At 42.8% G+C, this 27,982-nt stretch overlaps 1 protein-coding gene across 3 annotated transcripts; it reads right to left on the bottom strand.

Moving 5' to 3' along the window:
- Positions 1-2: 2 nt before the first annotated feature.
- On the bottom strand, positions 3-27,630 carry KLHL20 (kelch like family member 20). Of its 3 annotated transcripts, XM_087734076.1 has the most exons (13): positions 27,513-27,630; positions 25,279-25,339; positions 17,228-17,801; positions 12,765-12,923; positions 11,505-11,599; positions 10,156-10,271; positions 9,592-9,775; positions 8,257-8,400; positions 7,902-8,035; positions 7,079-7,287; positions 5,322-5,428; positions 3,188-3,268; positions 1,335-3,103 (listed from the first exon to the last, which is right to left on the bottom strand). In XM_087734076.1, the coding sequence occupies exons 2-13, from the start codon at positions 25,299-25,301 to the stop codon at positions 3,073-3,075; spliced, it is 1,857 nt and encodes a 618-aa protein (XP_087590202.1). In that variant the 5' UTR covers positions 25,302-25,339; positions 27,513-27,630; the 3' UTR covers positions 1,335-3,072. The 3 variants fall into 3 exon arrangements, with proteins under 3 accessions (XP_087590200.1, XP_087590202.1, XP_087590201.1); XM_087734074.1 differs by lacking the exons at positions 1,335-3,103; positions 25,279-25,339; positions 27,513-27,630 and adding an exon at positions 3-757 and having other exon boundaries at positions 17,228-17,833; XM_087734075.1 differs by lacking the exons at positions 25,279-25,339; positions 27,513-27,630 and having other exon boundaries at positions 17,228-17,833.
- Positions 27,631-27,982: the final 352 nt, after the last annotated feature.

The following is a 27,982-nucleotide window of genomic DNA, read 5'->3' as shown; positions in this document are numbered from 1 at the left end:
AGTGTTATGATTTTTGTATTACAGTACTAAATAAAGTAAATACTCACCATCTTTTGCCAATAGATGGGTCTTGAGCAAAGTAAAGACGACCTATACCTGATTAAATATATATTGTGTGGTGCTTATTTCCAATTATAGCTTACCTAACTAAACTACTGATTGTTACCTATTAAATAATACTGTAAGCAGCTAAATTTAAAGTCTCATTTCCTATGCAATTCACTTGTAATGGCTTCACACTTGTGCAGCATCTCTAAGGTCTGATGAGTTTGTGCTGTGACCTTCTGCCTAAGCTGGGATGCAAGTTTTCCCTTCTTTGCCCAACCACATAATTTTAGGATTTATTTGTCAGCTGTCACTAAAACCATTCTTTATCTATCCCCAGCAACATTGAGATGAACCAGCCATGCAAACATGTAACTGCCTAACATGACATAATTGCATGCCTAGTTCCTAATCTACTTTTAATAGCTATTTCCAGAATTAGCCAAAGAAACATGCACTTATTTTTAGTTTTTGTTTACTAGTTGAAGATGGATTATTTTTGCTTGTAAAGGTTGCAGTCTGTAAAGTGATAACTCACCCTGGTAGAAGCAGCTAAGCAATCTTCTGAAGGTCTTGACAGCTCAGCAGCTATTTAAACTATCACTTCTGGTGCTTTAGTTTCCTTTTATGAAACATCTTAGACAAAGTTTGCTATCTCGATTCAGAGGAACACTGGGTAAAGCAGGAGTAGGAGGTCTGACATAACTGGCACCTGTATTTGATTTGAAAACAGGACTGTTACACCTATGGCTTAGTTTTAAATCTACAGCTCAGCTCTTCCCAACAAATTTGCATACATAATCTCTAAAAAACTAAATTCCACATAGCCTTTTTTAACCTCTTCCTTGCCTTCAGAATGTAGACTAATAGCATATGAAACTGCAGTGGAGTATGTATATGAACTACAGCCATACTCAGCCTTCAGGAGTGATGCTTTGCTATGTATGTGTGGTATCTACTACAGCCTAGCTGTAAGGTATTGCTGGAACAAAAAGCTACTTTCTTTTTTTTTTACATGCTTATCTGCAAATTGGGGTATAGCCCTCATTGATAACTGTAGTTAAGTGAACAGAGCTAGCTTTAGCCAGATAGTGCAGATAGATACTTTCTTCCAGAAAAAGCTGGTTCCAAATGATGTGCTTCTAAGCAATTGAGGGTAATGCCAAACAGCAGAGTTTTAAGCCAGTTTTACTTGGACTGGTATCTGAAAAAAACCTCCAGCATCTATGTCCACACAAACTATACAAAAGCATAGTCCACTGCTTTCACCCAAAGGAACAAACAAAGAAGAGCATAGAAGAAATTTATTAAGATAGCACTATTTATACAAGTTACTCATGCTAGAAAAAAGCATAAATGATACATGTAAACATTTGTTTACAGAATACTTGTTTTCCTTGTAAAGGTGCAAATGATCTTCATATGTAAACACAAGAATACCAACCTTTAGGGGAAAAGGGGCTTTTAAAAAAGTTTTACTGACCCAATTATTACTGTAGTGTAATTTTTACTATATTCAAGCATATTAAAATGCTGAGTTACATGAATCAAACTATGAAGTTAAAGAACTTAAGATGTCAGCACTGCCTTTTTCATCTCAAGAATTTACAGTCCTCTTACTCTTCTAAAATCAGCTTTAATAAGGTCCAAAGTTGTATCAGGTGCAAAAGGCCATTCTTTCATACTAGACAGGAATTACAGTACAAACATACCAGAACCTTTGAGTCTAGAGTTCCTCCTTCCTCTTCCCCCCAGCCCTAGGTGCCTCCGCAGTGACAAACATGACAGTTGCTCAGTGCCAGCAAACCGTCCCTCCCCTCCAAACTCTTTAATGAGCCTCATACCTTTCCCTGCTCTACACAAACACAGGCAAAGTGCATAAAAATCACTAAAAGGGAGGGTACCATCTCATCATAGTCAATGTTTTACAACAGGAATTCTAAAGACACAGACAAGAGGCAGGAAGGCAGCTAAGATGATGCTGGTCTAAGCCTTTTTCAGCAGGAGCTGACTGCGGGTCTGCCATTCTAGCCAGAACCTGAGAAGTGAGGGTTGATCTAGGCTAGTCAGAATTAACAGATGATACCTGCGTCCCAGCTTCAGACAAGAACTGATATCTAGCAATCAACGTGAGAAAAAGGTTTTTATAAGTAAGCAACAACTAGTTGTTTCTGGGTTCATATACAGGGGAGGGGAGAGAAAAAAGCTGAACTTTTGTACCATACACTGTACAGTAAAAAGGCATAATTTGAAACCCTTTTCACTCTCACCCTTTTGGGCACTTCACTGATTCAAGTCGATAGATGAGAGTTCCAGTTCTACTTCTTGCCTCCAGCAAGACTGAAAAGATACTCAGGGCACCCATCCTCATAGCTCTCCTGGACTCTAAGAGACCCTAAAACATACCACAAGGGTTGGAACCACACTAGCTGGCAGGACATAGCCCTGCCCTAACCACCAGCTTGTCAAAACTCAAATCGCACACGCACATATACATATATATAAAATACATATATATATATGCACACATATATATGTATATAAAAAGCTGGAATTATCGCTGTGAGCGATACAAAGAAAATACATGATACAAATTAAATGAAAAAATAAATATACTCTGTGCACAGAAAAGCTTCTGTGCAAAGGTGGCACCTTGCAGGGTCAAGTACTTTTTTTGAAGCTCTCTGTAAATAAGGCAAAAGCAATGTTTTCTGTATCACTTTCCTCTTTCGCCCACCACACAGCTGCCACATCCACTGCTCACAGCAGGAGGGAAAGCAGGAAACCCGCCTCCTCGCCAGACTCCCAGTATAGCACATGGTCTCTACATCAGCATTGTTTACGCTACAATAACTTTTACAGTTTGGTTTATTCAAAAATGTAGACTATTTAGAAAAAATACGGACATAAGCAACACTTCTACTTTTGTCCAGTGGTTCCCTGGAGTCTGACAACGTGGTCTCCCATTGGGCACACTCTCACTGAAGTCATTTTTATAATTCCATAGAAAGAGTCACTGGCAAAGAGTTACATTGGATCTAGACCGTGCATACTAGAGCTGCAAAGAGGTCCAGTGTCAACAAGTCTCTTCAGTTTTTCTAGGAATGAGAACCAAGGGGTCTCCCTCCCTCTTGATGCTTACCATATATGGGATTCACAGTGTGTCATTTTGATAACACCTACTCCTCCTCCCAGCCGCCGATAGTTCATCCCACCATACAACCTGCAAAGACAAGGTTTCAGTGGTCACGCTGGTTCAGCTCCTTCATGGAGCTACCACGGGAAAGGCTGAACCAGCCCTTGTAAGCACAATTACACCATCGTTAACCTCTGGTTAAAGCAGACCATGACACGTAAGTTGGGTAGCAGTCATTTTGCATACTTCCAAGGTAAACAGCTGTATCTGCTCATGCCTTTCTCTCTCAAAACAGAAACTGCTTCTCGTTTTGACACCATGGTTTTCTGTTACTCGAGTAATCCCTGGCTTTCTCCCTGTCTGGTAACGTGCAAGATAGAAAAGAACTTTGCAGGCTGTAGCTGACCTTGGGCTACATTTTGGGTAACATAAGAGCAAGAATTGGTTTGCTGCTTACAATTCAACTAATTTCTTTTATGTTTCTAATACCCTAAATTCAGCTGATCCAACCAAGATGTAACACATCCCAAGCACCATCTGTTTCTCCAAAACATATTACTGAAATGGTGCCTGCATTTCATATGGAAATCTGATCCCTATAGACTCCAGCATCCTACTCACTTCAGCTGCATATTCCCCTCTGTGCCACTGAAGTCTGCTGGCAGAAACAGGAGAAGCAAGTTCTTCAAACAACTCCTATCAATGCAATTTGTTAAACCCGAACTGTGTCAGAAGCATTTCTCAGTCGGGCTACACAAATAAAAATATCCTTCCTAGAGCAAGAAGTACAGCAAACAAAAGAAAGACAACCACATATGTTGATCAGCTATACTGAATTCAGTGGGAGAAAAAACCCACAAGCTGTTACCTTGAACAACCTCCTAAACTTCTGTGATTGCTAGCCCAGGCAGTAACTCCTAATTCTAGACATCTTATTATTGTTACTGTCACTGGAAGCAGCTGAAACCATTCAGCTACAAAATATGAAGTATATATTACTCTCTACTCAACTGGTTTTCTCAGCAGTTCAAAAGACATCGTCCATAACTCAACAAATAAGCGTAAGTTCCTCCACTGCTTCTTATGACAGCTTATCTCAGCAGGAAAGGGTTAGTCTACTAGTATTACTAGGCTGGAAGGAATAAGGACATTAATTTCTTTCTATTCCACACCGCCAACAGATTACTAAAGCAGCAAGAATACAGACAGGAGCTTGAAATTTTATACTAATCAGATTTGGGAATAAATATACAGGCAGTTGCTTTCAAGCATAGTTATGACTAGAAAAGAAATAGGAAAAATAGCCTTTCTGCTCAGTATGCATTTTTTGATTGGCAATTTCATATCATTTCTCTCAGGTTGTAAATCAAATTAAATTCTTCTAATTGCTGTCTTGCAGATTTAAAGGGAAAGAACATCATATGCTCAGTGTTCTGTTTCAGCTCCTCCAAAATGATCTGGAAATCAGAGCCTCAGCTTGAAAGCAAAAAATGAGTAGGCCAAATTCTACATCATGACTGTGAGCTCCTTCTGCTAAAGGCAAGCTTAGTTTTATGGGAAGCAGAAGAGACTCAGCCCAAAATAAACAGAAGGGGATTATCTCAATGTCGTTTATTTTTGTTATGTTCAAAAGCAGCACTTAAAATCAAACTAGGTTTTGGTATGCCCTTTTGCTTGCTACCCAACAAGCCTGCTAAATAATTTAGTTCCTCTGGGTCTCAATAACCTACCTATACACCATCTTCCTACCTGCAAAAGATGCAATAAGACTTGATTCATTAAGTGTTGGTTAAATCTGTTGGGATACTCGGATGGGAAAAACTATGAAAAACTCACTCCCATTTTACTTAAAACGGAGACAATGGCTGGAATTCAAGCAGAAATCTGCAAGAAAGTGTTTCTCAACTGCCTGCTACTCCTGTAGTCATAGACATGGGGATGCTGTAGGTAAATGGCATATTGGGATGTTTTTCAAAATGTGATTCTCTTTCTTACACTTTCATGCAAGCTAACAAGCCACAATGTGAACATTATGCTGGCTACCACACTCGAGTTAATCACATTTCTAATTTGGCTGGGACAGTTCCAGCAACTACAGCTGGAGATTGCTATTTGATTGTTTCACAAACTTAACAGTTACCTCCACGTGTTAGCATCTGGATCAAACACCTCAATGGTCTTCAAGTACGTTGTGCCATCAAAACCCCCCACTGCCATCAGCTGTCCATTCACCACTGCGAGGCCAACCTGCAAAACAACCATCACAGAGAACAGCTATTTATCTGGGATGTCCTGAAAAGACAGGTCCTAAAAAGAAGGGTTAAAACGAAAGTATTAATAGAAGAATTTAATAACCATGTTTGGTGAAAGGCAGTCTGCAGTAGAGTTTTTTTTCTGGGGAGAAAGACAAAGAAAATAGCCTAAAAAATAACGAGACATGAAAAGTTAAATATTTATCTCAAAAGAGAGAATCTCTTAAAGAAAAAGCAGAAAGTTCCCCTTATTACCAGCTACAAGAACTAGAACTGCTTGCATGATAATAGATACATGAGAACCTAAGCCTTTATCAGCCAAAACTTACTATGTCCTGAACTGAAATTCTTCAAGTATGACATGCATGCACCAGAATACCTAGAGCCTACAGCCTGGAACGCTTGCTTAAACTAGGAGAACCATATGTAAGCCCCGGCCTGCTCCTCTTGGGCTGGGGCTTGGACCATCTGTAAGCACTTTGGCCTCCAGCCTTTCTATTTTATTTTTCTGCTGAAGCATGAAATCACTGAAATCTCAAACAGTTCTATGGTTTAGGAAGATCACTTCCAGTGAAAATATCTCATGGCATAACAGAAAAAAAGACAACAAGAACACAACGTAAAATGGCCCTTGTTTTGGCTTTGAGGAAGACAGAAAGCTCAGGAGGGCTGCAGATACAGATGCATCTGTTTAGCGGTTTCTACAGAAAGCAAATAGAGAAGCTGCTCATGAAAAGCCAATGCCTGATCAGTAACTAAAAGGAGAGTGTTGGACAGTGTACTATATGCTTTGAGGACAGAAATAAATATGTATTCTCTGCCTCCAAAACCAGTAGTTGCTCAAATTATGATTCATACTTGCCTCACCAGACACTGAAATACTAACATACAGACAGAATTAATCAACTCTTTACTGTATAATCCAGTATCCAATGATAAATATTCATAACATTTGCATCTGCCCAAACACGATGATTACTTGAAACACTATGTTAGTCCTTTCTTCATGTGTCTACAGAAAGGAGGAAGATTAGCAGTTGATGAGAACATGCCGTCACGCCCCATACTCACAGGATTCGTTGAAGAGAGGCAATACTCTAAGTGAAAGCCCAGAAACCCTATTCTCACACATCTCAGCATTGAAAAGACTTTGCTGGAAGTCTGTATCTAAACACACGCTTGTCCAGGTTCCCAGCTCTTTCTTCTGGGCAAGAAGGTACCTTCACCTCTTAATTCATCCAAAGTGCATTGCAGGATGAAACCCAGGTGTTAATTTTGATACTGTTCTCTAACAGTATCTCATGCCAAGTATGGCTACTTCACCAAGTAAAAAACTAAAGAACTCCTCTGTTTCAGGCCTAAGTAGTTGACTCCGTATAAGGGACCAAAACTATTAAGAAGGACCCTCAAATGACTCCATTTCCCCATCCTCACGCACGTTAAACAGCTGTCTATGGCATGACATGACTACCACTTCATTTTCTAGTCTTGCTAAAGAGCTTTGACTTTTTGCAAACCTTTCCCCTCACAGAAGAGATGTGAAGGTACAGAGGAAGCAAGAGAGAAACCTCCCAAGATGACACTACCCTGTGCTCTCACCACATGATTATGTATAGTATAAGCAAGCAAACCAAGCCAAACTCACTCCACTTCGGCGGGATGTCATGGCCACAACAGGAGACCACTGGTTGGTTCGAGGGTTGTATCTCTCAGCGCTACTGAGCTCTGTCGTATCATCTCTGCCTCCCACAGCATATATCATGTCTTGGTATACCGCACAGCCCAGGTGCTTCCTCCTCGTCCCCATGGGTGCAATTGTGTGCCAGCGGTTCTCCTGGGGATTGTAGCGTTCCACTGCAGAGGAAATGACACATCTTTGGACAACAGGGTTGGCAGGCAGTGGGGGTTAGCACTTCTGAACCTGCATCCAAAGTATTGCTCAATCTGTAAAGACACTGCAATTTCTACACACCAAAAGTATGATGAACCAGTTTGTTATCTCTCACTCTAATGCTTTTCTTCTATAGAAGGCTTGCTATTCTCTCTCCAGTCCTACAAAGTCAATCGCATTCACCATCTTCACTCAAGAGCGAGCTGGCAATGCTACAAACTGACCTGCATCACCATCTTGCAGTAGTTTTACCTTTGGCACCTCCCTTCCTACAGCAGAAAAGGGCTACTGTAGGAAAAAAGATGTGCTTGCAACTGTTATGCAAATGATCAAAGTATTTTATTCAGGACACACTGCCAAATGCAGCATCGAGAAAGAAAAAAACCACACACATAATCAGGCAGTAGGGGCTCACAAGTCTAGAGAGTGAAGTTACTGTATGGTAAAAATCACATTTAAAGGAGAAAAAAACCACAGCAAACTGATGACTAACTTATTCAACAGCCATCTGGGGACACTAAGGACAAACAGGACAATGACAAGTGCTGACTGCAATGAGGAACAGCAAAAGGCATACCAGTATTGAGAGGAGAAGTCCCATCAGAGCCTCCCACAGCATAGAGGAAGCCCCCTAACACGGCCACTGCAACTCCCAGGCGCCTGGTGCTCATGGAAGCCACTCGAGTCCATTTGTTTTCTTTGGGATCATACCTGGCAAAAGAACAAACACCAAAGCTTAGTGAAGTGTTGACATCTTCACAAAGGGGCAGGAAGACTGACCTTATTCTCTCCAAACAAAAATCCCCAAAAGATTTGTACAGTACTTACCTCCTCTCCAGCTCATCTGCATCAACTGCACCTTCTAAGAGACCCTTTTCTCCCTGTGCCCCACCTTTTTTTTTTTTTTTTTTTTTAATTAAATTAAAAAGTACCTTTCCACAATGTTGAGACAAGAGACACCATCCTGGCCACCCACAGCATAGAGGTAGCCCCCAAGAACCGCTACTCCAACACTGGTCCTGCAGGTGCTGGTGGGGGCCACATCACTGCTCCACTGATTGGTCTTCGGATCATACCTAGAAAAACATAAACAGCACAAATTGCCTGTCTAGGTATGCTTCAGACTCCCCATGCTTGGGAACTACTAAGGCAGTGAAACTTGCCTATCTTGAGGTTTAACTGCAACGCAGCTATTTGCAAGTTGGATAAAACCCCTGAAGTGATATAATGCATCCAATACATGTTATTCCAGGGACGTTCAAATGGCAGCTTGAGATGATTCAAACTGAAGATCAAATGTTCAGATTCATAAGACAGTAGGTTACCAGGGACTGGCTGACATGCGGTAACTTGCATCTATGCAAAAAGCAGCAGCCAGAGTTACTCTGCTGTATGTTCTCTGCAGTTCACACAAGAACTCAGCTAGCACTGGGACATGCACTTTGAGATAAAAGACAAAGGAACCAGATGGACTTGGGAATCCAGAAACAAGGAAATATGGTGCATAGCAGAAAAGTGCAGGACATGGGAGATATAAGGCTAAGGTCATGATTTGGGAAGCTGGGAGTATGCAAGGATACACATGGGAAGAAGGGGAGGCTTGAGGAGAAAGGAGATATTTGTATAGCTCATTGGATTTGTTACAGGGCCAAGATTTAGAGTACTAGGAGTGCTTGAGTCATGGGGCTTTTCGGCATGGGGATTGCCATATGCAGCTCCCAGAAACAGGAAGCTTGGCAAATATTGTTTGATTTATGTCTTTCACAGATCTAAAACTGACCTATTTTCCTTCTTCTGTGTAAGTGCCAAGGTTCCTTAATTCTCTAATTACCACTCCACAATAAAATTCCAGGCTCTTTCCCTCAACATTTAAGAAATGCTTATGTAACCTCACCTTCCTCAACATTGCTAAAAACAATCCAGCAATTGCAAAGAAGGTTAACCAGGATCATCACTCCTCCCATCAATTATACCCAGACCCACCTCTTACATATGCCTTCCTTATACCAAAGGCTACGTCTTGTCTCATTAAGCTGGGGAAAACATGACACAAGCTGTTATGCATGAAGTCCTAGCTCAGCAGTAAACCAACACAATATTGAAGGTGTATGCAAGGGAGGAGGAAATGTAGATAACATGTAATATAAATTTCAGGTTTTCAGCAGAACAAGAACACAGATGGCAAAATAAACTCATTTTTAAGAGGCTGCACCCAGGTTTAAACATTCAGAGTTACCATTTTGCACATTGGCCTTATGGAGACCTACCTTTCTACGCTGTTAAGGTAAGAGGAACCATCATGGCCTCCCACAGCATAGAGGAGATCATCCAGAACACTGACTCCAACGCCACAGCGTCTTTTGCTCATGGAAGCCACCATCCGCCACTCATTGGTTTGAGGGTCATAACGCTCGACACTGGAAATTGCATCCCCGCTACACCAGCCCCCCACTGTAGGAACCAAACACAAGAAATAGCGTCATAATAACACACTGAGCTCATGTACTGTATGTGCGCCTGGTACAAATAATCCCTCCGGACATTGTCAGCCTTAACCCAGTAGCCCCATCTCCGAGTTACTCATTCTGAGGATTATAATTAGAAGACAGAATGTGATTTTCAAGAGGATTAGCATAAATTGGGAAGTACTGTGGCATTCATAGCACCAAAGAAATCACACAAGTAAGAAAGTGTAAGTTAACTCAAATCTCCAAATACTAATGCACAGGCCACTTCAGAAAGATGTTGTAAAGACTAGCCTTATGGAAGCACTATCACCAGAAAACCCAGACTTGAATCTCCCGGCCTAAGCCAGCAGGAGCTATACGCACCTGCAAAGAGCACTTCTCCACAGCGTATGGGCTTGCGTGGTCTAGTTCTTGGTCCTTGCATCAGTGGCCGCTCTTGGGGCAACAGCAGATAGTTTTTAGCTTCATCCACTAGATCCCTGTGCAAGACAGGAAAATATTAATCCCCAAAGTTCACCTGATACCAGTTGCAGGAAAAGGCATGAATCAAAACCAATGGCAAGAGCAGCCAGCACTAGTCATGCGCTTCAGGTATTCACAAATCACATAAGTGCATGAATAGCTCTAGTTAAAACTAACGCTGTCACTTAAATACTCAACAGTTGTTTACAAGTCATTTACAAAGCGACAGCAGTAGACCAGTATCAATATTTGGCCAGAGTTAATAATAGATATTGCTTGCTATAAAGACCACTAAAAGACTGTGACAAGAGATTTGTCAAGCTTACTATGTAGAAAAGAAAAGCCCAGACTGCCTCAGCTAAAACTTAACAATCAGTTTTGTCTAGGAACAAATCAGGAGTTGAAAAGCACACAAATACATAATACACACACATGACCAATAGATGGAGATAGTACCCTTCTGATGAATATTTTCTCCATCAGCTCTGGCCAGCTCACACTGTCCATCCATTCATGACTTGCCACCTGGACTAATCCTAATATTCCAAACCCTTGAATGAAACAAAAAAGAAAAAAAAGTCCTCCTTCCCTCTACAAATGTGGAATTCCCCCACTATGAATGCTTATTCAGGAAGAGAACAATTTAACCTACCCCCTGGACTTTTTTACATTAAGCACAACAAGAAAAATTGCGTGCTTTATAGATGATACAGAACTCTGTAGAACTAGAAAGGTAAGACTTACACCGTAAGAGGAGGAACTAAGAGTTTCCCTGCACTAGCATTGTGGGAAATAGTAGACTCTAATCCCAGAGTCCAATTCAGTTATCATAAAAGTACAGATTTTTTTCACATACAGAAACTACTTTAAGTCATAATGAGATCGTGAATGCCATGGAAGTGGTAACCTGTAATGAAAGGCCGTGACCAGAGAAACAAAAAGGTGAAATGGAAAACAGCACACTGAAGGGTATTTTACCAACAGTCAAACTCTGCACTCAAAGTTTGCTATTTCACTGAAAACTTGAAAGAACAAAGACACTTCTAGGGCACACTGTTGACTATTATAGAAACGGAAAACACACTGTCTTGCATCTGTTCTCCTCCCAGTTGCAAAAGAGGAAATTGTGAGATAAATGATATCTCACATGACATAAATGCTGACAAATCAGCACAGTTTTAGAGAACAGATGCAAATAAGGCACTCAAATACAACAAAATCCAGTTTTGTAAATCAGTGAGGAGATTTACCGGCATTCCTCATCGCTTTTAATAAGTGGATCAGAGCCCACTGTACCCACAAGAAACTTGGGACTCAGCAGCGGTAGACGGACATGCTGCAGGACCTAAAACACAAAACAGAACATATATGGTAAACCACATATACCCACAGAGATGCAAGAGGCCAAATGGAAAACCATAGCGGCTAACAAGTTTTGATAAAGAGTTAATAATTCCTCTGGCAAACATGCACGGTCATTTACACATCCAAATCCTGGCATTTTAGTGAAATGCAGCTCATCTTACAGCACCTTTGCCTTTTCAATATATCAATTTAGATACCCAGCAGAAAATCAGTATTTGAAAGGGGACAATCCACTGGATCTATTAACAGATGAAAACAAGGTCACAGTTGAAAACCTCTACAAAATTACACGTCAATATGTCTGCTTGAAACACTACTTTAGTTAGAAGTTTTATCAACCATTTAGCTCTCTCAAATGTGACTGGTATTGTGCAGTAAATGAACAATAACAAATAACATGCCTTTCACAACGGCTTAGAATTTAGAGGCGCATGCAGGTATAGACAGAGGGGCCTAAAAAGGCACACAGTTATAAAAGCTTTAAGAGCTACCTTGAGAACAGCAGGTTTTTCTGGTTTGGTTTGTTTAAAACAGTTTTCAAAAGCTTTCCACTAAATAAAGTTGCATTTAATGTCTATTTCCAAAGCAGAAACACTGAGGCAGGCAGACTCTCACCTCTTTTGATCAGAAAGCCTGAGACTTCAGAGGCTTTCTGGCTGACAGCTTTGTCAGAATGGGTGCTTCTTCTGGGAAATGGCTTGGCTTAGATGAAGCATCGTATTTCAACAAAACCATTCTGACAAGCTCCAGTATAAGATCATGAGGGCTGAGGCATAAATCAAACAGCAAAGCTTAAAGATACACTGCAAATGAAGACAAGCTTTTTCTTATACACTATGTTTTTTTTATACAACACTCCAAGCAATGCAGGCAGGTTTGTCTGGACAGACTACTGGAATGATCTAGTTTGGCAAGTCCTACCTGGAAACAATTCAACAAAGTCCCTACTGAAGGCTCTAGCCACTGCACCTTCCAGCCTAGACGAAGGGAAAGTGCAAGCCACCTAACACAGGTGGAAGTCAGAGAGAATTACTGTGGCTTTGCCTGCATTCAGAACTGCGACACTGGTGTGGCACCACCATATCAGCCCTCATTACTCTTCCCCTGGATAAAGCGGTCTTGAATGTTAATGCACTCAAGATTACCTGTGGCAGCTGGGGTCTTCTTTCCTGAATGCTGTATTTCACCCAGGCCATCACCGCATTGAACACCTGCTCTTCACTGCGAACGTTTAACTCATCACTGGATATAATATCTATGAGCTGATTGGCAGGAAGCAGCATGAACTCCTCACTCTCCATTACCTGGTTAAATGGAAAGGAAAGAAAAGAAAGTAAGGACAGTGGCCAAAGCACCACAGCCATTCACCACTCCAGCGCAACTCTAAAGTGGATACAGTCCACTTGAATTAGAGTCTAATGGACTGATTCAGTAAAGTGTCAAATACCCATCACTGTTTTGACACTGACACATGTGAAGGGTTTGCTGCACAGAGCAGAATGTAGACCCTGGCAACACAACACAGACACCTTTAGATGGGGATGCAAGTGAAAGGGAATTTTACACAAAGTTTTTTTGTAGGACACTTAAAGCATTAAACCACAGAACACACTGATTAGGTTTCAAAACTTAGGAAAAACACAGCCCTTCTTTAAAAATCAGTCTCCTTGTTTGCCATGTCTAATATATAAAGAAGAAAAAAATGTTGCATAGGTGATAAATACGTGACTGAAAAGTGGTATTGGAATAGAGAGGCTCTATTCACAAGATATTCAAAACAGAGCACAAAAATAAGAGTCTCAGAAACAAGTTACCAGAGGCATTGTAGAGAATGCGGGAAGTCTTCCTGAATGCTGATTTGTGGCAGAACAGAAAATATTTCAGGAGAGGGTGACGGACTCATTTGATTCTGCCTCTTTCATATGCTCTAAACATACACATACAGTTTGCACAAGTCCAGATGCACTTAAGAGGGAATCAGAGCCTCCTAAGGCCCTAAGGACTGATTTCTTGTGAAATTCAAGCCACTGACAATCTGCAAACATGTTCATTCCTTCAGTACCCAAGAAAGCGACCGAGTTTCTCAGGAGGCTTTAGCTGCCGCTGGAGGACCGCTCACACACCACACCACAGAGCACACGTGAGTCAGCCTTGAGAGGTTACAGAGCTCACGCACAGCCACATCTTCTGCACTGATACCAGGTAGATGGGAAAGACGCAAGAATCAAAATAAAAAGAACTGCAGAAATGGTTTGATTGGTAACTGTCAGCTTGGCTTCCCTACAAGCACTCCCAGTCTGTAGCCTGTAGTCTGAGAGGTTCAGTGACAGAAAATAACTGAGTATTGGCTTGTCCTTATCATTTGCGACCACTTTAGAATTCCAGGACTTATTTTATGATTTGCAGCATAAATGAAAGAAAAATACATTCTTTAACACGATCATCTCAACAGCAGTCAGCTGCACAGTCCTGTTAATTATCTGAAGAAATTAATTAAGAGCACTGAATGAATATACAAAAATTGCCAACCACTGACAACAGCAAATATAGTTAAAAGGAACATAACAGACAGTGAAATCAGTTATCAAACTTTGGTCTAGGACCCCGTGGGCTTTCAGGGGCAGTAAGAGCCACAGCGAGGTTAGCCCACACACTTCTTCAGCCTTAGAGTAAGAACTGGGCTAGTCATTAAAGATCTTCATCAGCATTTTTACATAGTCTCCCTCCCTTCTACATAGACTAGCTTATGTCTAAACTCTACCCCAACAGTTTGTAAGTGCAGTCTCAGACTCTGAAACAGAGGCTCTGGAAATGTGAGTTAAGGATGGTCGTCCAGAGTCTCCCTTCCTCCCTCAGAAAACCCAGCTGGCATCGATGGAAAACCAAGTTATTACTGCTACGCAGCTTGTTAGTTTACATAGTAAAACAAATAATGATTTAAAATGCTTTGGCTTATTTTGGCTTAATTATCAGGACACTAATAATTAGCTGACTAATATTAATGGTCTATTTGACTGACTTGCTTACTAAACAAGAATTGGGTAGGCTTCATTTCCTCTACAGTATTCATGTGCATTACTGCATTTACAAACAGACAGAATACATGTCAGAGTATACAATATGGAGTGCAATTTTTGTCTGTTGATACAAAGTACAAGTTGTTCATCCTTAAGTATATTTTTTCCCTTCACACAGATGTCAGAGACCAAACAAAAAAATACGAAGGCTGTTCTTCTACAGCGGAGTTGTTAATAGAACCATTTCACATTACACGCGCAAGATTCACTAGGGGGTTTAGGCAACAAATTAAATTGAGGGGAATGGAAAACTTGGAAAAACATTTTACCAAGAAGTTAATGATGTAATGCAGCAATACACATAAAAATTAATAGAACTAGAGGTTAGCACAGCAGAGGACGTGAAGCAATTCAGACTGCATTCAAAGTAACTGCATGGGTTGGCCTGATGCCTAGTGCTTAATATTTCACATTGCCATTCAGGAAATTCTCATCTCACATTTCTTTTTGCCAGCTTGGAGGAACAATGACCATACAGCCTCTGCAGAGGAGGGCACATGTTTTTTCCTCAGTTCTCAACCTCCATAGTGGAGGATGATTAAGCAGCCAAGTCACTGGCTTCCATCAGGGATTACCAATCCACTCTCCAGATGGAAAATAATGGCAGAACAGAATACAATCCCAACAAGCAGCACCATTAAGATTGTCTGCAGAGAAACAGTGGAAGCTAAAGAACTGATCATTAAGGATGAGGAGCTGCAAAACTCCCTGGGCACTGAAAGGGACACCAAAACCTGCCCAGGCCAAAGAAATAGTGCTCTAATCTAAGCAATTGTTTTCCAGAGGCTGTGATTCAGTTAAGTCAATTATAGTTTGCATGACCTTTGAGGAGGAGAGTATTTTCTGGACTCCAAAACTTTTGTCTTTGTGTGCTTTAACAGGGATAAGGAAGACAGGAAGCTGTCTTCGAGGGACTGCAAAAGAAAAGAACCCCATAGCAGGCAGCTCTTCACACCCAGCTGCATGTATTAATGCTAAAACATTTAAAAACAAAATTGTTATGCTGTTAAAAAGTTTAGAGGCTTGTAAGCATGCCCTACTCATGTAATAACGAGAAGAGCACAGATCTAACCATTAAAACAACGAAGCACTGAAAATAAACGACCATCTGGTTACCATCCTGTTCCCAAAAAAACCACAGAAGAAAAGAAATGCAGAGCAAGCACAGAGCACATGAAATGGCTAGCTAAAATGTAGGGCTTTTGGGAAATCACCAAGTTCTACAAAAAAAAAGCTCTCATCTTAAACATCAAATTCTATTTTCTAGTCTTCATGGTTAGGAAAGACATATTTAATTGCAACTTTTAGAGGAAACTGATGTCATGTGTCTACAGTTAAATACCAAGTATTGTCTTTAATGCATCCAACAGTCAAGTTCAATTGTGTTTGCTTCTGCTCATAATTTCTTAAGTACTACCTGACTAAAATTAATACAATTCCAATCTATTTCCTGCAGGGGGAAAAAAGTCAGCAAGCTGCAATCAATCACAGCACTTACATACTGCCACTGCTCTGGAGAATCTAAATTAGCATCAGGAGTCGATACTGGAGTTACTCCCTTTGGAAAGGATCTACCTGTGAAGCAGGTGGAAAGAGGAGATTTCTCCACAGGAGGCTACCTGTTCCAAGGGATGGAAGAGTGCAGTTTCTGGGAAAGGTAAGAGACTAATCTGTCTCGTAAGGGAACAGACCTTCATGCTGAGCGCACTCCTAGAGAGTAGCTGCTTCCAAAACATATGCAAATTCTTGCCCTTCCAACCAGCACTCAGGAAAGACACCAGTTAAAAGTGCTGGTCTCCTTTCCACATCTGGGTGTAACAGTTAAGTAAAGACCCACTCTTCTCAGACTATTGCTCACAGAATCCTTAATTATTATGCTGATCCTTCCCTGAACCAGTTGCTGGCAATTTTTTTCCTCCCAAAATCATCTAGGCAGAATTAACAAAGGAGAAGAGACTTGGGTTTATAAAGGCCAGCTACAAAATTACACATTTGAATTACTTTCAAACAACTTCTGCTGAACAATACATGCAAAACCCTAGTTCTGCTACAGCAAAGGAGTTGAAGACTCCACTGAGGCAGCTGTATGCTCCCCCATACACCCACATGTCCAATCCCTAAACTGAACACCATTTTTTTTGGTTCTATTGATGTATTGTCCTTACTTTAATACCTGTCTCCCCTCCAGTCCTATAGAATGCAGAACATTTCTGAAAGGGGAGTGGAATGTCACACCATCGTGCAGCCATGTCAGATATAATACCAAACTCCAACTATGCTTGCGACCTTGCCTTCCACATAGCACTCACCACGCAACTCTAAGAGAAGCAATGCTGTGGATCACATACAAACCACCAGTGCAAGGCAGTCCTGCAAGTACCTCTTCCCTTTCTTCCCCAACTAACAGCCTGTATCCATCGCTATTAGGGCACGCAGCAGATGTAAAGGCAGGATTTGGAAAGCAGAAAATCAGAGCTGCCCAGGCTCTCACAGGACACGTTTTACACGATTCCAGCATACTAGCTTCTTACCTCCTGGAAGTTATGCTGTGTGAACTTATCAGCAATCCTCAGCAGTTCACGGCATGAATGAGTGTCAGCAAAAGCTCGGATGCCCAGGCAATTGGAAGGGTCCAACTGTCTCTTAAGGAACTCGCAGCAGGCCTCCTGGATCTCAGCCAGCTGGAGAAGGCAAGCAGCTGGCAACAAGGTCTGGACATTTCCCTCTTCCACAGTGATCTGAGAGGTGTACGCAAAGTCAATCAGCAGTTCCATGGCCCTTTCGTCGATATCTCTGATCACTACTTCTGTCTGCCGACTCTCTGCCAGCTCCCCAGTGAACATGGCTCGGAAGTAAGGGCTGCAGGCTGACAGAATCACCCTGTGGGCGTAGATCTTCTTCGCACCGACTACTAGCACCACATCGCACAACTCCCGGTGCTTCCGGAGAAGGTTGATGACTTCCAAAGTTTGTCGAGGGTGCTTGTCAGAGATGTAGGGCATGCGAGCAGGCTGCGGCACCCCTTCTGGCAGTTTGTTAGGATCTCCAAGTGTGCAACGGCTAGTCACGTCCATTCCGGTCTCTCCTGGTCGAGTACTGGTACACCTGCAGCGGAGGAAGCCGTAAGACAGGACCATCATCAATTAATCTATCACCAGCTGTCAGCCAAAGCTCTAGGGTTCGCACCGATTACAAGCGCAAAACCAGCAGTGCCCATAGCTCCATGCTGGAACGTGGAAACCAGCACATGATCAGGTGAAAGGGGAATCCGTCTCAAACCAAAGCGTACCTAGAAGTAAACAAATGCCAACTTTAAACAGGCTTATATTTATACCTATTTTTATATGCTTTCTATGACACACCACTTTAATATCCAACTACACATACATATTTATTAGCTGAACCTCATAATAGCCTTGCGTTGCAGAGGAATATTAGCCCCGTTTCATAGACAGTGACTCAAAGCAGAGAAGATTAGCTGACTTGCCCACTGTCAGTTGAGTTTTCTTTGACAGAGCTGGACATGGTTTTCCATTGAAAAGAATTCCAGTTGCACAATTTAACCAAATTTCTCTGTTGTTCCACCTACATTGTTGATAGGGTCGCTCATCACTGTGATATCTGAACACACTAAACTGTCACATAGATTTCAGCAACTTAAAATGGCCTGCAGCCTACCATGAGTATCTTTCAGGTTCATGGAATATCCATTTAATCATCACCTCTTCAGTTATTTTTGAATTATGGAGGCTTCTGACTCAATCCACCTTCCCTTACATGTTTCAAAAGAAGGTTAATCTTTCCCAAGAATGTCAGACTAAGAACTGCAGAGGGTAATTGGGATTATCAGACCAATCAGGAAAAAGTAAAAACAATCAAAGCATCCACGACTATTGGCCTACCAAAAAAGGAAGAAAATAAAAGTCAAGATTGTAACTTTAGAGATGAGGAACCACTTGAAAATATATAAACCAAGTTTCTGGCACAGATTAGGAAAAACATACTATCTTCCCAGCTCCGCATGCAGCATTCTACCTATCCGATGTCCTTCTTTACTAAAGTTCAGGTACCTTTCCTTTATCCCTCACATCCCTGAGCAGATGTCAGCTCTGCCACGGCTTAAGTGCAATACCCCTCTGCACGGCAGCACAACAATGCTGACAGATCACGCTTCACACCATGTATGCTACTAACTTGAGAGAATGGGAATGCAGTATTGCCCCGAGCCCTTCTGCAGTTCTGCAGGGATGAACCAAGATGACACATCTCATACCTCACTTTGCGAGACGTCTGCCTACACCTCAGGCTTCACTATCACATTATGACCAAAATCAGTGCTAAACAAGAAGAATTAAACCCAACTCTATTTTCAGCAATCAGACTAAATAAGCAAATCAGTGCACACTAAACACACCACACACGTACCTGAGATACCATTTTGCGTGTTTGGAGCATATTTGAATTTCTGCCACATATCATACGAACAATTATTAAAAAGATGCATCAGCACCAGTGACATATCAATTACTACAAAAATAAAGAAAATACAGGAAACTACTGCCTCTTCCCACTTCAAAGAAAAACCATCACTTAGAGCAATTAAAGCATATTGAACAAAATATCAGAATACTGATGGTTATGAATTATCCAGTGAGTGCACTGGCTGTTGAAGATATACTGAAAGACCGAATACATCTTATTCATTACCAGCTTCTCTGGTACACAGGCATTTGTGAGCTGTCACTACCCCACTTTGTTCATACTAAGAGTTAAAAAGAAATCTAACTTCGCTTTGCCATTGCTCAATGTATTTTGTGGCATGCTTGAAGGAAAGAATTAAAAAAAATAACTCACATCTTTTCCTCTCATTATTATGTCAAATGAACTTTCTAACCACAGGGAAACCAGTCTCTTTGCAGCAGTTCAAATTATTCACTTGCATCTTAGACTGTTTTCCCATTCTCCCCACACCCTCTCCTTGATCATCACATTCAGATGTTTCAGACCATTACCTCTTCCTCATATCTTAGTTACACAGATCCAGCTGGGTCTCCCCTCTGGGTTTTGCTGCTTGCTCCTGTTCAGCCTCTGCACCTTAAATGCCTTGTTTTTTTATCCCTACTCCATCTTTTTTATATCCATCACCATTCTCCTTTCCTGACACCTCTGACAAATCCTTCTGCTGTTATACTGCCTCTCACTCTCCTCCACCCACTCTTGTCCCTCACAACCCAAATTCACCTTGTGGGGTTTGACAACCATTTTCAAAGCTCTGCCAAGTTCCTCCCAAACAATGCAGCTAAGCTCTCCTCCCAGCAGTATACACAAACTAAGTTTAATGGTATCCCTGCAAAAACCCCAAGAAACCTTGACTAAAGATTAATTTACCTAATTGGCTTACTTTCATAGTCCTTAGCAGCTAAGGCCAGAGGGTAACTAATTTAATCTCTCTACCAAGAGATGGAGAAAGGTGGTGACAAGAATCCCTCTGTAGAGTCTAGCTCTTGCTAAGCAAGCCCAATGGATTTTATTGTGCATTAGGGGTTTCAAGCTATGTCAAACTAACCCCTGGGAGAAAAGAAAAAATAAGAGCCTTATTAAGACACATGCTACTGTAATAACTTTGGACAGTTTGTCTTGACCAGGTTGTCAGTCAAAGCATCTAAGCACAGAACAAGCATTCTTCAAATAAAAACCCATTTCACAGAACTACAGACCACAAGAGATGGCCTAAATACAGGACAGGACCTCCTTTTGGAAAGCAGAACCCCTCTGTTACACCTGTAGGCTTTCCTCAAAGACGACCCCCACTAAAAACAGCCCTAAAGCAGATCTCAAAGAACTTTTTAGACTAGCACAGATACTAACTACGATAAGATTAGATTAAAGCTACGCTGCCACAAGGAATACAGTGTACCTTGTCAATCCCACCACCCAAGACTCTTTGCTGACACAGGGCAATGGGGTGGACCAGCTTATGCCATGTGAACAGTCGGCCAGATTTAGGCAGTAGTCCTAGTCTTTCCTAGCCAGCACAGAACAGGATTCTTCTGCCCAAATTAGACTCTGCTGAACATGTCTTTAAATTAACTGAAAAGGAGTCTGGCTAGGAAGAACTGGAGGCATTCCTGCATTGTTCCCATCAGCATTTATCTCAGCGCCTGCATTGTATCCAGCCTCCTTCCTCCAGGAGAGAAAGTGCCGGTTAATGATTAAAGAAAATTGAATGGATGGAAAAGAGAGTAATAATCAAATTGGCACTCCTGATTCATCCATAACTTATCCCTGGGTAACGCAGAAGCTAGTGATCAATAGGTTTGGGAATTTCCATACTGGATCAAACCAGATGCTTGATGTTAAGCACTGTCGGTTGCTGCTACACACAGGCACAGACGTGTGAATTAAAAGGACACTGTCTGATGGCATGTCTCTCCACAAGAATAATAATTTAACTGCATTATGTGTGCATTATGCATAGAGAATGAAATGATGAGTCAGTAGCTTAGAGGTGTGAAAGACAGAAGGCAGCACTTGATTCTCACATGGCAGGCTAGCTGCCTCCCCCCCCACACACATGCAAAGCTAAGAGCTGCTCCTGAATACTCAGGGTGATTAAGAACGGTTGAGGATCAGAGAGGAAATGTGTATGCAAGGATAAAAGATTCACGCTCAGCTATGCAGATATTCTGGATTAGCTTCCATCAAAATGCAGGGCTGGGGAAATCAGTAAATACAATGGGATTAAGAAAGGGCTGACAAAGGATCAGTTTTTGTAGCACACTGCTGAAAAGTACAAATAGGAGCATAGGCAGCCTGCAACAGTAAGTCAGTTAAATAAATAGGCTGCTCTGCCTCCATTTTATTCAGCTATGCCAGTTCCCAAAACTTTATTCATTAACACAGCCATCTATGAGACATCCATCCTTAGAGCTTACAGCAGCTTCTTTCAAAGTTCAAAAAAAATATCTAATAACACATATCTAAGAAAAATACTCTCCGATACTGTCATAGAGCTCCTTAACTTTCAAGTCAGAGTAGCCTGCATTTTTTGTTTAAGATAATGTATGTTTTAGCATGAGATTACAAGCAAGGTTTAACACAGTTCAGCAGAAAACAACAGGCTGACCTAAGGCCTATGAAACAGAACAAGTCTCAGGCTGAAAGCATTGAATGAAATCCAAAATCATACATTGCTCTATGGGATTTCAGTAGCAATGGATTTTGGTAGCAAATGAAGAAAACAAACCAAACCTGTAGTGATTTCTGCCAATGCCTTGCCTTGAATTTAATGCGTACACAAAGAAAATATTTCCTATACTCATTACAGAACTGCTAGAACAAAGATCTTTGATTTGGCCCAGCAAAAGGCGATACCCTCAGCAACAGGAGTGACCACCACAACACTGCCGACTAAGTAAATAGAAATGTTTAATCGTGGCAATCAATACTCTAGGAATTAATTACCTAAAAGTCTAACTATAAGTAAAAATACCACTGACTCCTTTTCTTACCTAGACAGCAAGGTTTAGGTATATGTACTCAATGAGGCTGAGTTATGAAAACAAGCAGATAAACCTGACTGCAATATTATTTTAGATTACTCAAAAGGAGAACAGCAAGGATCTGGTGTATATGTCCCTATTTACATTGTTTAGTTTCATTTTCACTGACCAAACCCAGAAAACTCAGTTTCACCAAGAATGAGGATGTCCACACGCAGAAAGATGAAGTCATTACTGGAGTCTTCCAAAACCATCCTAAGCCTTTTGCAGTTTGTCTTGGGCAAGAGCTATGTCCAAGCAATTGGTTAACTTCCTGAGAGCATGCGAGGGCCCCAAGCGCACCATTGGAGTCTGCAGCCTCTCCCCCTCAGCAGGGTCTGGCTGCCTGTGCCCCAGCCAGCTCTGATAGCGCACTGCTGTAACCTGGGATCAGGCTGCCAGGAAAGTGCTGGGTGAGAAAGAGCTGGGACGGCCTCCCCACTTTCCTTGGGAGCTGCTCGAGCCCTCAAGTCTGGCCTGAGCTATGGTAAAGGTGCACCTGTACCTGACCATGTACCCCACTGATACTGACTGCTGCACTGGCTTCCTGGCTTGACCTCAGCCCTTCCTCATCACTACAGACTTGCCTGATGAACACCGGACTCGTGGCTGACCCTGGTCATCAGATCTGCTCTGTCCTCCTTGCTTGGGTACTGTGGGACTATGCCCTTCACTGGAGAGGTGCCCTCTGCCTTGCTTTTACCTTCAGCAAAACAATGTTCTCTTACTGCTGCCTGACAGCAAGAAAGAATAGCCTGCCCCAACTATCACTTCATTTCTAATGCAAGATAAATCCTGTTTGAACATCAATGCATTTTCTCTACTATAATCTTGACAGGAATAGCTGCAATGCCTTTTCTGTTCAAATTGTACTTCCCATCCTCTGAATGCTGTACACATTTGATACCAACTCACCATGTTTACTAATACAGTACTGACCAAGTCTCACTCCCCTCTTCCTGCAATATCTAACAGGACTCTCACATGTGGTATTAAATGGCGGCAGAGCCCCGAGTAAAAGGATAAAAGAAGTGCTCCGCCATCTGCTTAGCTGGGCTTCACAGGAAGATCTGTGAGCCTGAAATCCAATCAGGAACCTTTTATCATTTTCTGCTAAGATACGCAGTAGAATAACAAACAGGAATTTTAACAATCTGCACAGAGGCCCTTAAAACATGCAAGCATATTCAAGAACTGAAGTCCACAGCTCATGATAGAGCTGTGCTTGTCAGGCTAGACTGCAGCAATTATAACACATCTAGGCACAGAGATCAGCTGAAAGGTTAGTTCAAAAGTAAAGCCATGAAAATATGTCAAACATGTTATCCATGCTCTACCCTGGCTTGCCAGACAGGGCGGGAAGACAAAAGGTACTGAAAGGTCTAGTCTGCACCCATTATTCACATTAAAAAAAAAAAAAAAGAAAAGAAAAATAAAAAAGTCTGAAGTGCCAGGATCAGCACCACAATAGAAAACCTCCACTTCTGTTGCCCACCACTAAAACTACCCAGTCTGAGTGGCAGACAGAACTTCCATGATATCAAGTCTAAGGCCACAAACCCACAAAAGACATACGAACTTCAGCACTTGAATTCTCTGCCTCAATGTGACATGCAGAAAATAAATTTACAACATCAATTTTTCCATTAGGAACACAAAAAATAGAGAGAAAACAACAACATAAGCCAAGCCAGTCACCAATTTTATGTCATTTTGCAAAAACATTTTGATAAATTGAATACAACATAAGAACCTGAAAAGCTGTGGGTTTACGTTGGTTAAGATTTAAACAGTCTCCACTGTGGAAGACTAAGATGGAAGAGAGCTTGTCTGCTACTTAATCTATCTTGGAGAATAAGGAACTCACTGTAAAAGTCACATACAGCTCTGCACTGTCAAAACCACATTTCTTATCTTGGCAAAAAATATTGAACAATATATAGCCCCAGTGATGCCCATATCATGCCTCAAGGTTTACTCAGCTTAACTGAAGCAGTGGCACAGTCTTTGTTGCGATTGAGAGTTCATTTCATTAAATAATAAACAACGTAGTGTCACTCTTCAAGGGTTTAAATGACTATTTACTTCTTATCTCCTTCCACAACACAGAACCCAGGCTAATGGTTTCTGCAAATGTTGTAGCTAGAAATGCTCTACATATTTATCTATGGTTAAAATTCCTTGCCTTCTCTTGCATGACTGTTTACAGAATTATCCATAACACAAGTTTCCCTACTTTCAACAGCCCAAAGAGTGCAGGCAAACTAAGCAATTTGCATGAGTGCTCTTTACTTCATTTAGAGGTGGAGAACTTCAGGAAACTTTGCTTCCACACAGCCTGTATAACATACATAAATATATCTCCTGTTAAGTTTTGCCATGGGATGGCCATCGGATAGTGAAAAGCAACTAGAACTAGCAGACAATCCTGTTTGCCAGCCTGTCATCATGGTGATTTACCGTGACAATTTTTTCTCTATATAACAGAGAATGTTTCTGACATAACCACAGCAAGAACTCCCCGGAATTAAACTTCAGCTGCATCTTCAGCTCATTAGAACTGAGGCAGCTGGCATCTGTAATTAGAAAAGGAAATCTCCTTTTTACCCAAGACCTCACTCCAGCAAAGGGACTAAGCTCCTTTAGTTAAGGGAAAAATAATGCCCCTTAGAAATCAAGTTTAAATTTATTCCCAGGCAGTTCACGTGACACAATTTGAATACCTAAGTAATTAAATACTGGATTTTAAATATGATAGTAAATGGGGGAAGTAGGGAGGGGGGATGGAGAATTATGATAACTTGTCTTCCGTAGTCTTCCTAACAGCATATTCCTTTAAAGACATCTGGTCCTGTAAATATTGAAAGCTAAATACGTTTAAGTAAGGACTAAAGATGAACGCTTTATATTCTAATTCTCCTAACCAGGTCTTTAAAGAAACCAAAAACAAACAACATTTTATGGTCTAGGCACTTATGAAACAAACTCACAAGATTTATCATATCTAGATAAGAGAAGGACAGTTGTTTTTCATATCTTACCTGCGCATTGGCTTTCCGTCCATGCACCGTGAAAAGAAACCTTCACCCTATGCTTCAAGACCTGATCCAAAAGAAAAAGGAAAGAAAAAAAAAGGGTGATATTCTGAAGCAAGAAAACCTTCTTTCCTCTCTTGACTCTGGCTCTAAGACAACAGAACTGACCACATCCTATACTAATATGCCTTCAAGCTCTTATCCAGCTATAAAATTCACAGCCTAGATTAACAATGTCTGGATTGCAGATAATAAAGCAGAAGAAAATATAATCACCATTAAAAGTAATTTCACCACAGCTGCATAATGATTCTTTAGGCAAATGGAACACACACATCATAAAGTCAGTAAACTGCCTCCCTGAATCCTTAAAATTGTTCTAGCAAAGTAAAAAAACATCTTAAGTAACAGGGTGCTCATTCTTACTCCTTGCTCAGAGCCAGGAGGTATCTCTCCCTCTTACATTTACCAGAGATTTAAGGCAGGCTGACACCTAACAAACAGCACAGTGCTGCTCAACAGCCACACTGCAGAGCCAGAATTTGATAGAAGATAAAACTTGTGTCTAGAAATTGACGATAACTATGTGCCCCAGAGGTAAGAGGGATGCTAATAATGGTACTACATCTGCAAAGATTAACGATGCTGCCTGATACTCACTACAATTCCACTCCCAATACTCATTTTCTGAGAGGAATAACAGTTGCAAACTACACAGGCCTTCCACAGTCAACCACTAACTTCTAACTCTAACGTAGATTAACCCTTTTTACAAGGGCGTCACTCATCCCCATTTCATTTTTAATGACTACTCAATTAGGAATAAACTTAATTCAATCATTGTTTAAAGCAGGAAGGCTAACTTTTTCTCATGTATTAAAAGAACAGAAGGGTGTTCTGCTTCCATACAGATATTCACGGACTTCCTCCCATCCAGAAATGGAGCGAGAAATGGGAAACCAGTGAAACTATAGGAAAAGCGATGACAGAATGAGACTGAATAACTCTTAAAATAAACAGAAGTAGCATTTAGGATAGAAAAACTCAAATTTAGGAAGAATAAAATCACTTTTAGAAGACTGAGATTGTCAGATTGGAGCCCTGCATCCAACAGTAACAAAGTATTTTTGGCACAATTTAAATTAAACTACAAAGTGTTTATATCTTTATTTGGCTGCGTGACCAAGCACCTTCTTTTATATGCAGCATTCTCCAGGTACATTATCACAGAAACACAAACGGAGCCGTTTGCCAGTTAATGAAGAATACGCTCAGACTTGCTGTCTTCCACAGCTGCAAATTACTCAGTTGCGTACCTTCCTGCAAATAAAGAAAGCTAATTCCTCCCGGTTAGGGCATGGCATACCAGCTTAAACCCGAGCTACGGCTGCCCAGCCTCTCCCCGCTCGGACTCTGCTACCGCTCCTCTCACCAGCGTCGAGGGGCTGGGTGGAAAAGGGAGCCTCGCTGCTTGCAACCGCGGGGAACGCCAGGTGCCCCTCTGCAAAGGAGCAGCTCCGCAGCCGCCCGTGCGCAAGAACACATGCGAGAGCCGTCCGGAGCAGTGTGCACATGCTAGGAAACGTGGACGATGCTATTCTTAGACCCTTGATTGCATCAGATTTAATCCCCTTAAAAACCACATTAAAAGTCGTGGGGAAAAAAAAAAAAACAACACCACATTTTGGCCCAGGGTCCTCCATTTAGTGCTCTCCGCGGGGCAGCAACTGGGGGAAACAACGGTTTTCCCAGCAAAACCCGGCCCTGGCTCTCCCGCCCCCGCAGGCACAAGCAGGTTCCCCGAGGCGTGCGGCTGCTCCCCCGGGACTAACGCCGCTTCCCTCCCGCACCCTTCCCCCGAGGGCCTCACGCCGGCAGCCCGCGGCGCGCAGGCCACGCCGCCAACCGACAGCAAGCGGCGGGCAGGGCCGCGGACCCCCGGCCCGCGGGAGGAGACCGAGCCGAGCCGGGGAGCCAGGCACACTCCTCCAGGCCGCCGCCCCACCACCGGCCCCAGGAGCGGAGGGCACCGGAGGCCTCCCGGGGCGGCGCGACGCACGCCGCTGCCCGCCCTGCCCCGCCACCCCGGCGGCACCCGGGCAGGGCTGCGCGCCCGAGCCGACGCCGCACCGGCGGGAGCAAGGGGGCCCCGCGGGACACCCGCACTGCAGCGGGCGGGAGGCCGCCCCCAGCCCCGGGAAGCCCCCCGCCGCCGCCCAACGGCGCAGGCGCTCACTCACGCCGGGCGCGGGGTCCGCCGCCGAGACGCGGTCCCGCAGCAGCAACCGAGCCGAGCCCGCCCCGCCGGGCCCCCCCGTCAGCGGCAGGAAGTGGGCCGGCCCCGCGCGCCGCCGCCGCCAACCGCCGCCGCCGAGCGCCGGGCCGCGCCCGCCCCTTCCGCCCCCGCCCCCGCCCCGCCCCCCCGCGTTAACGGCCGCGGCCCCCAGCCCGCCCCGGCCCCGCTAGGGGCAGGGCCTGGCGCGGCCTGCTCCGGCCTGCGGCCTGCCCCAGGAGATGGCCCTGTCCCGGGAGGGCCCGTGACAGCTGGGGTGTCCGTGACGGCCGGGTGCACGTGTCCCGTCAGGCGGCAGTGAGCGTGGGATACCCGTGCCCCATGGGGTGACCCTGTCCGAGTGGCGTGCCCATGGCCTGGAGAGGTTCTCAATAGGAGGCCGTGTCCCAGTGAGGTGGCAGTGGCTGCTGCGTGCCC

The sequence above is a fragment of the Nipponia nippon genome, unplaced genomic scaffold (genome assembly GCF_047370975.1).
Source record: "Nipponia nippon isolate SJK-2023a ecotype South Korea unplaced genomic scaffold, ASM4737097v1 scaffold_5, whole genome shotgun sequence".
Taxonomy (NCBI): Eukaryota; Metazoa; Chordata; class Aves; order Pelecaniformes; family Threskiornithidae; genus Nipponia; species Nipponia nippon.
The sequence above is the reverse complement of the archived record's forward strand: the minus strand, read 5'-3'. Positions and strand labels throughout refer to the sequence as shown.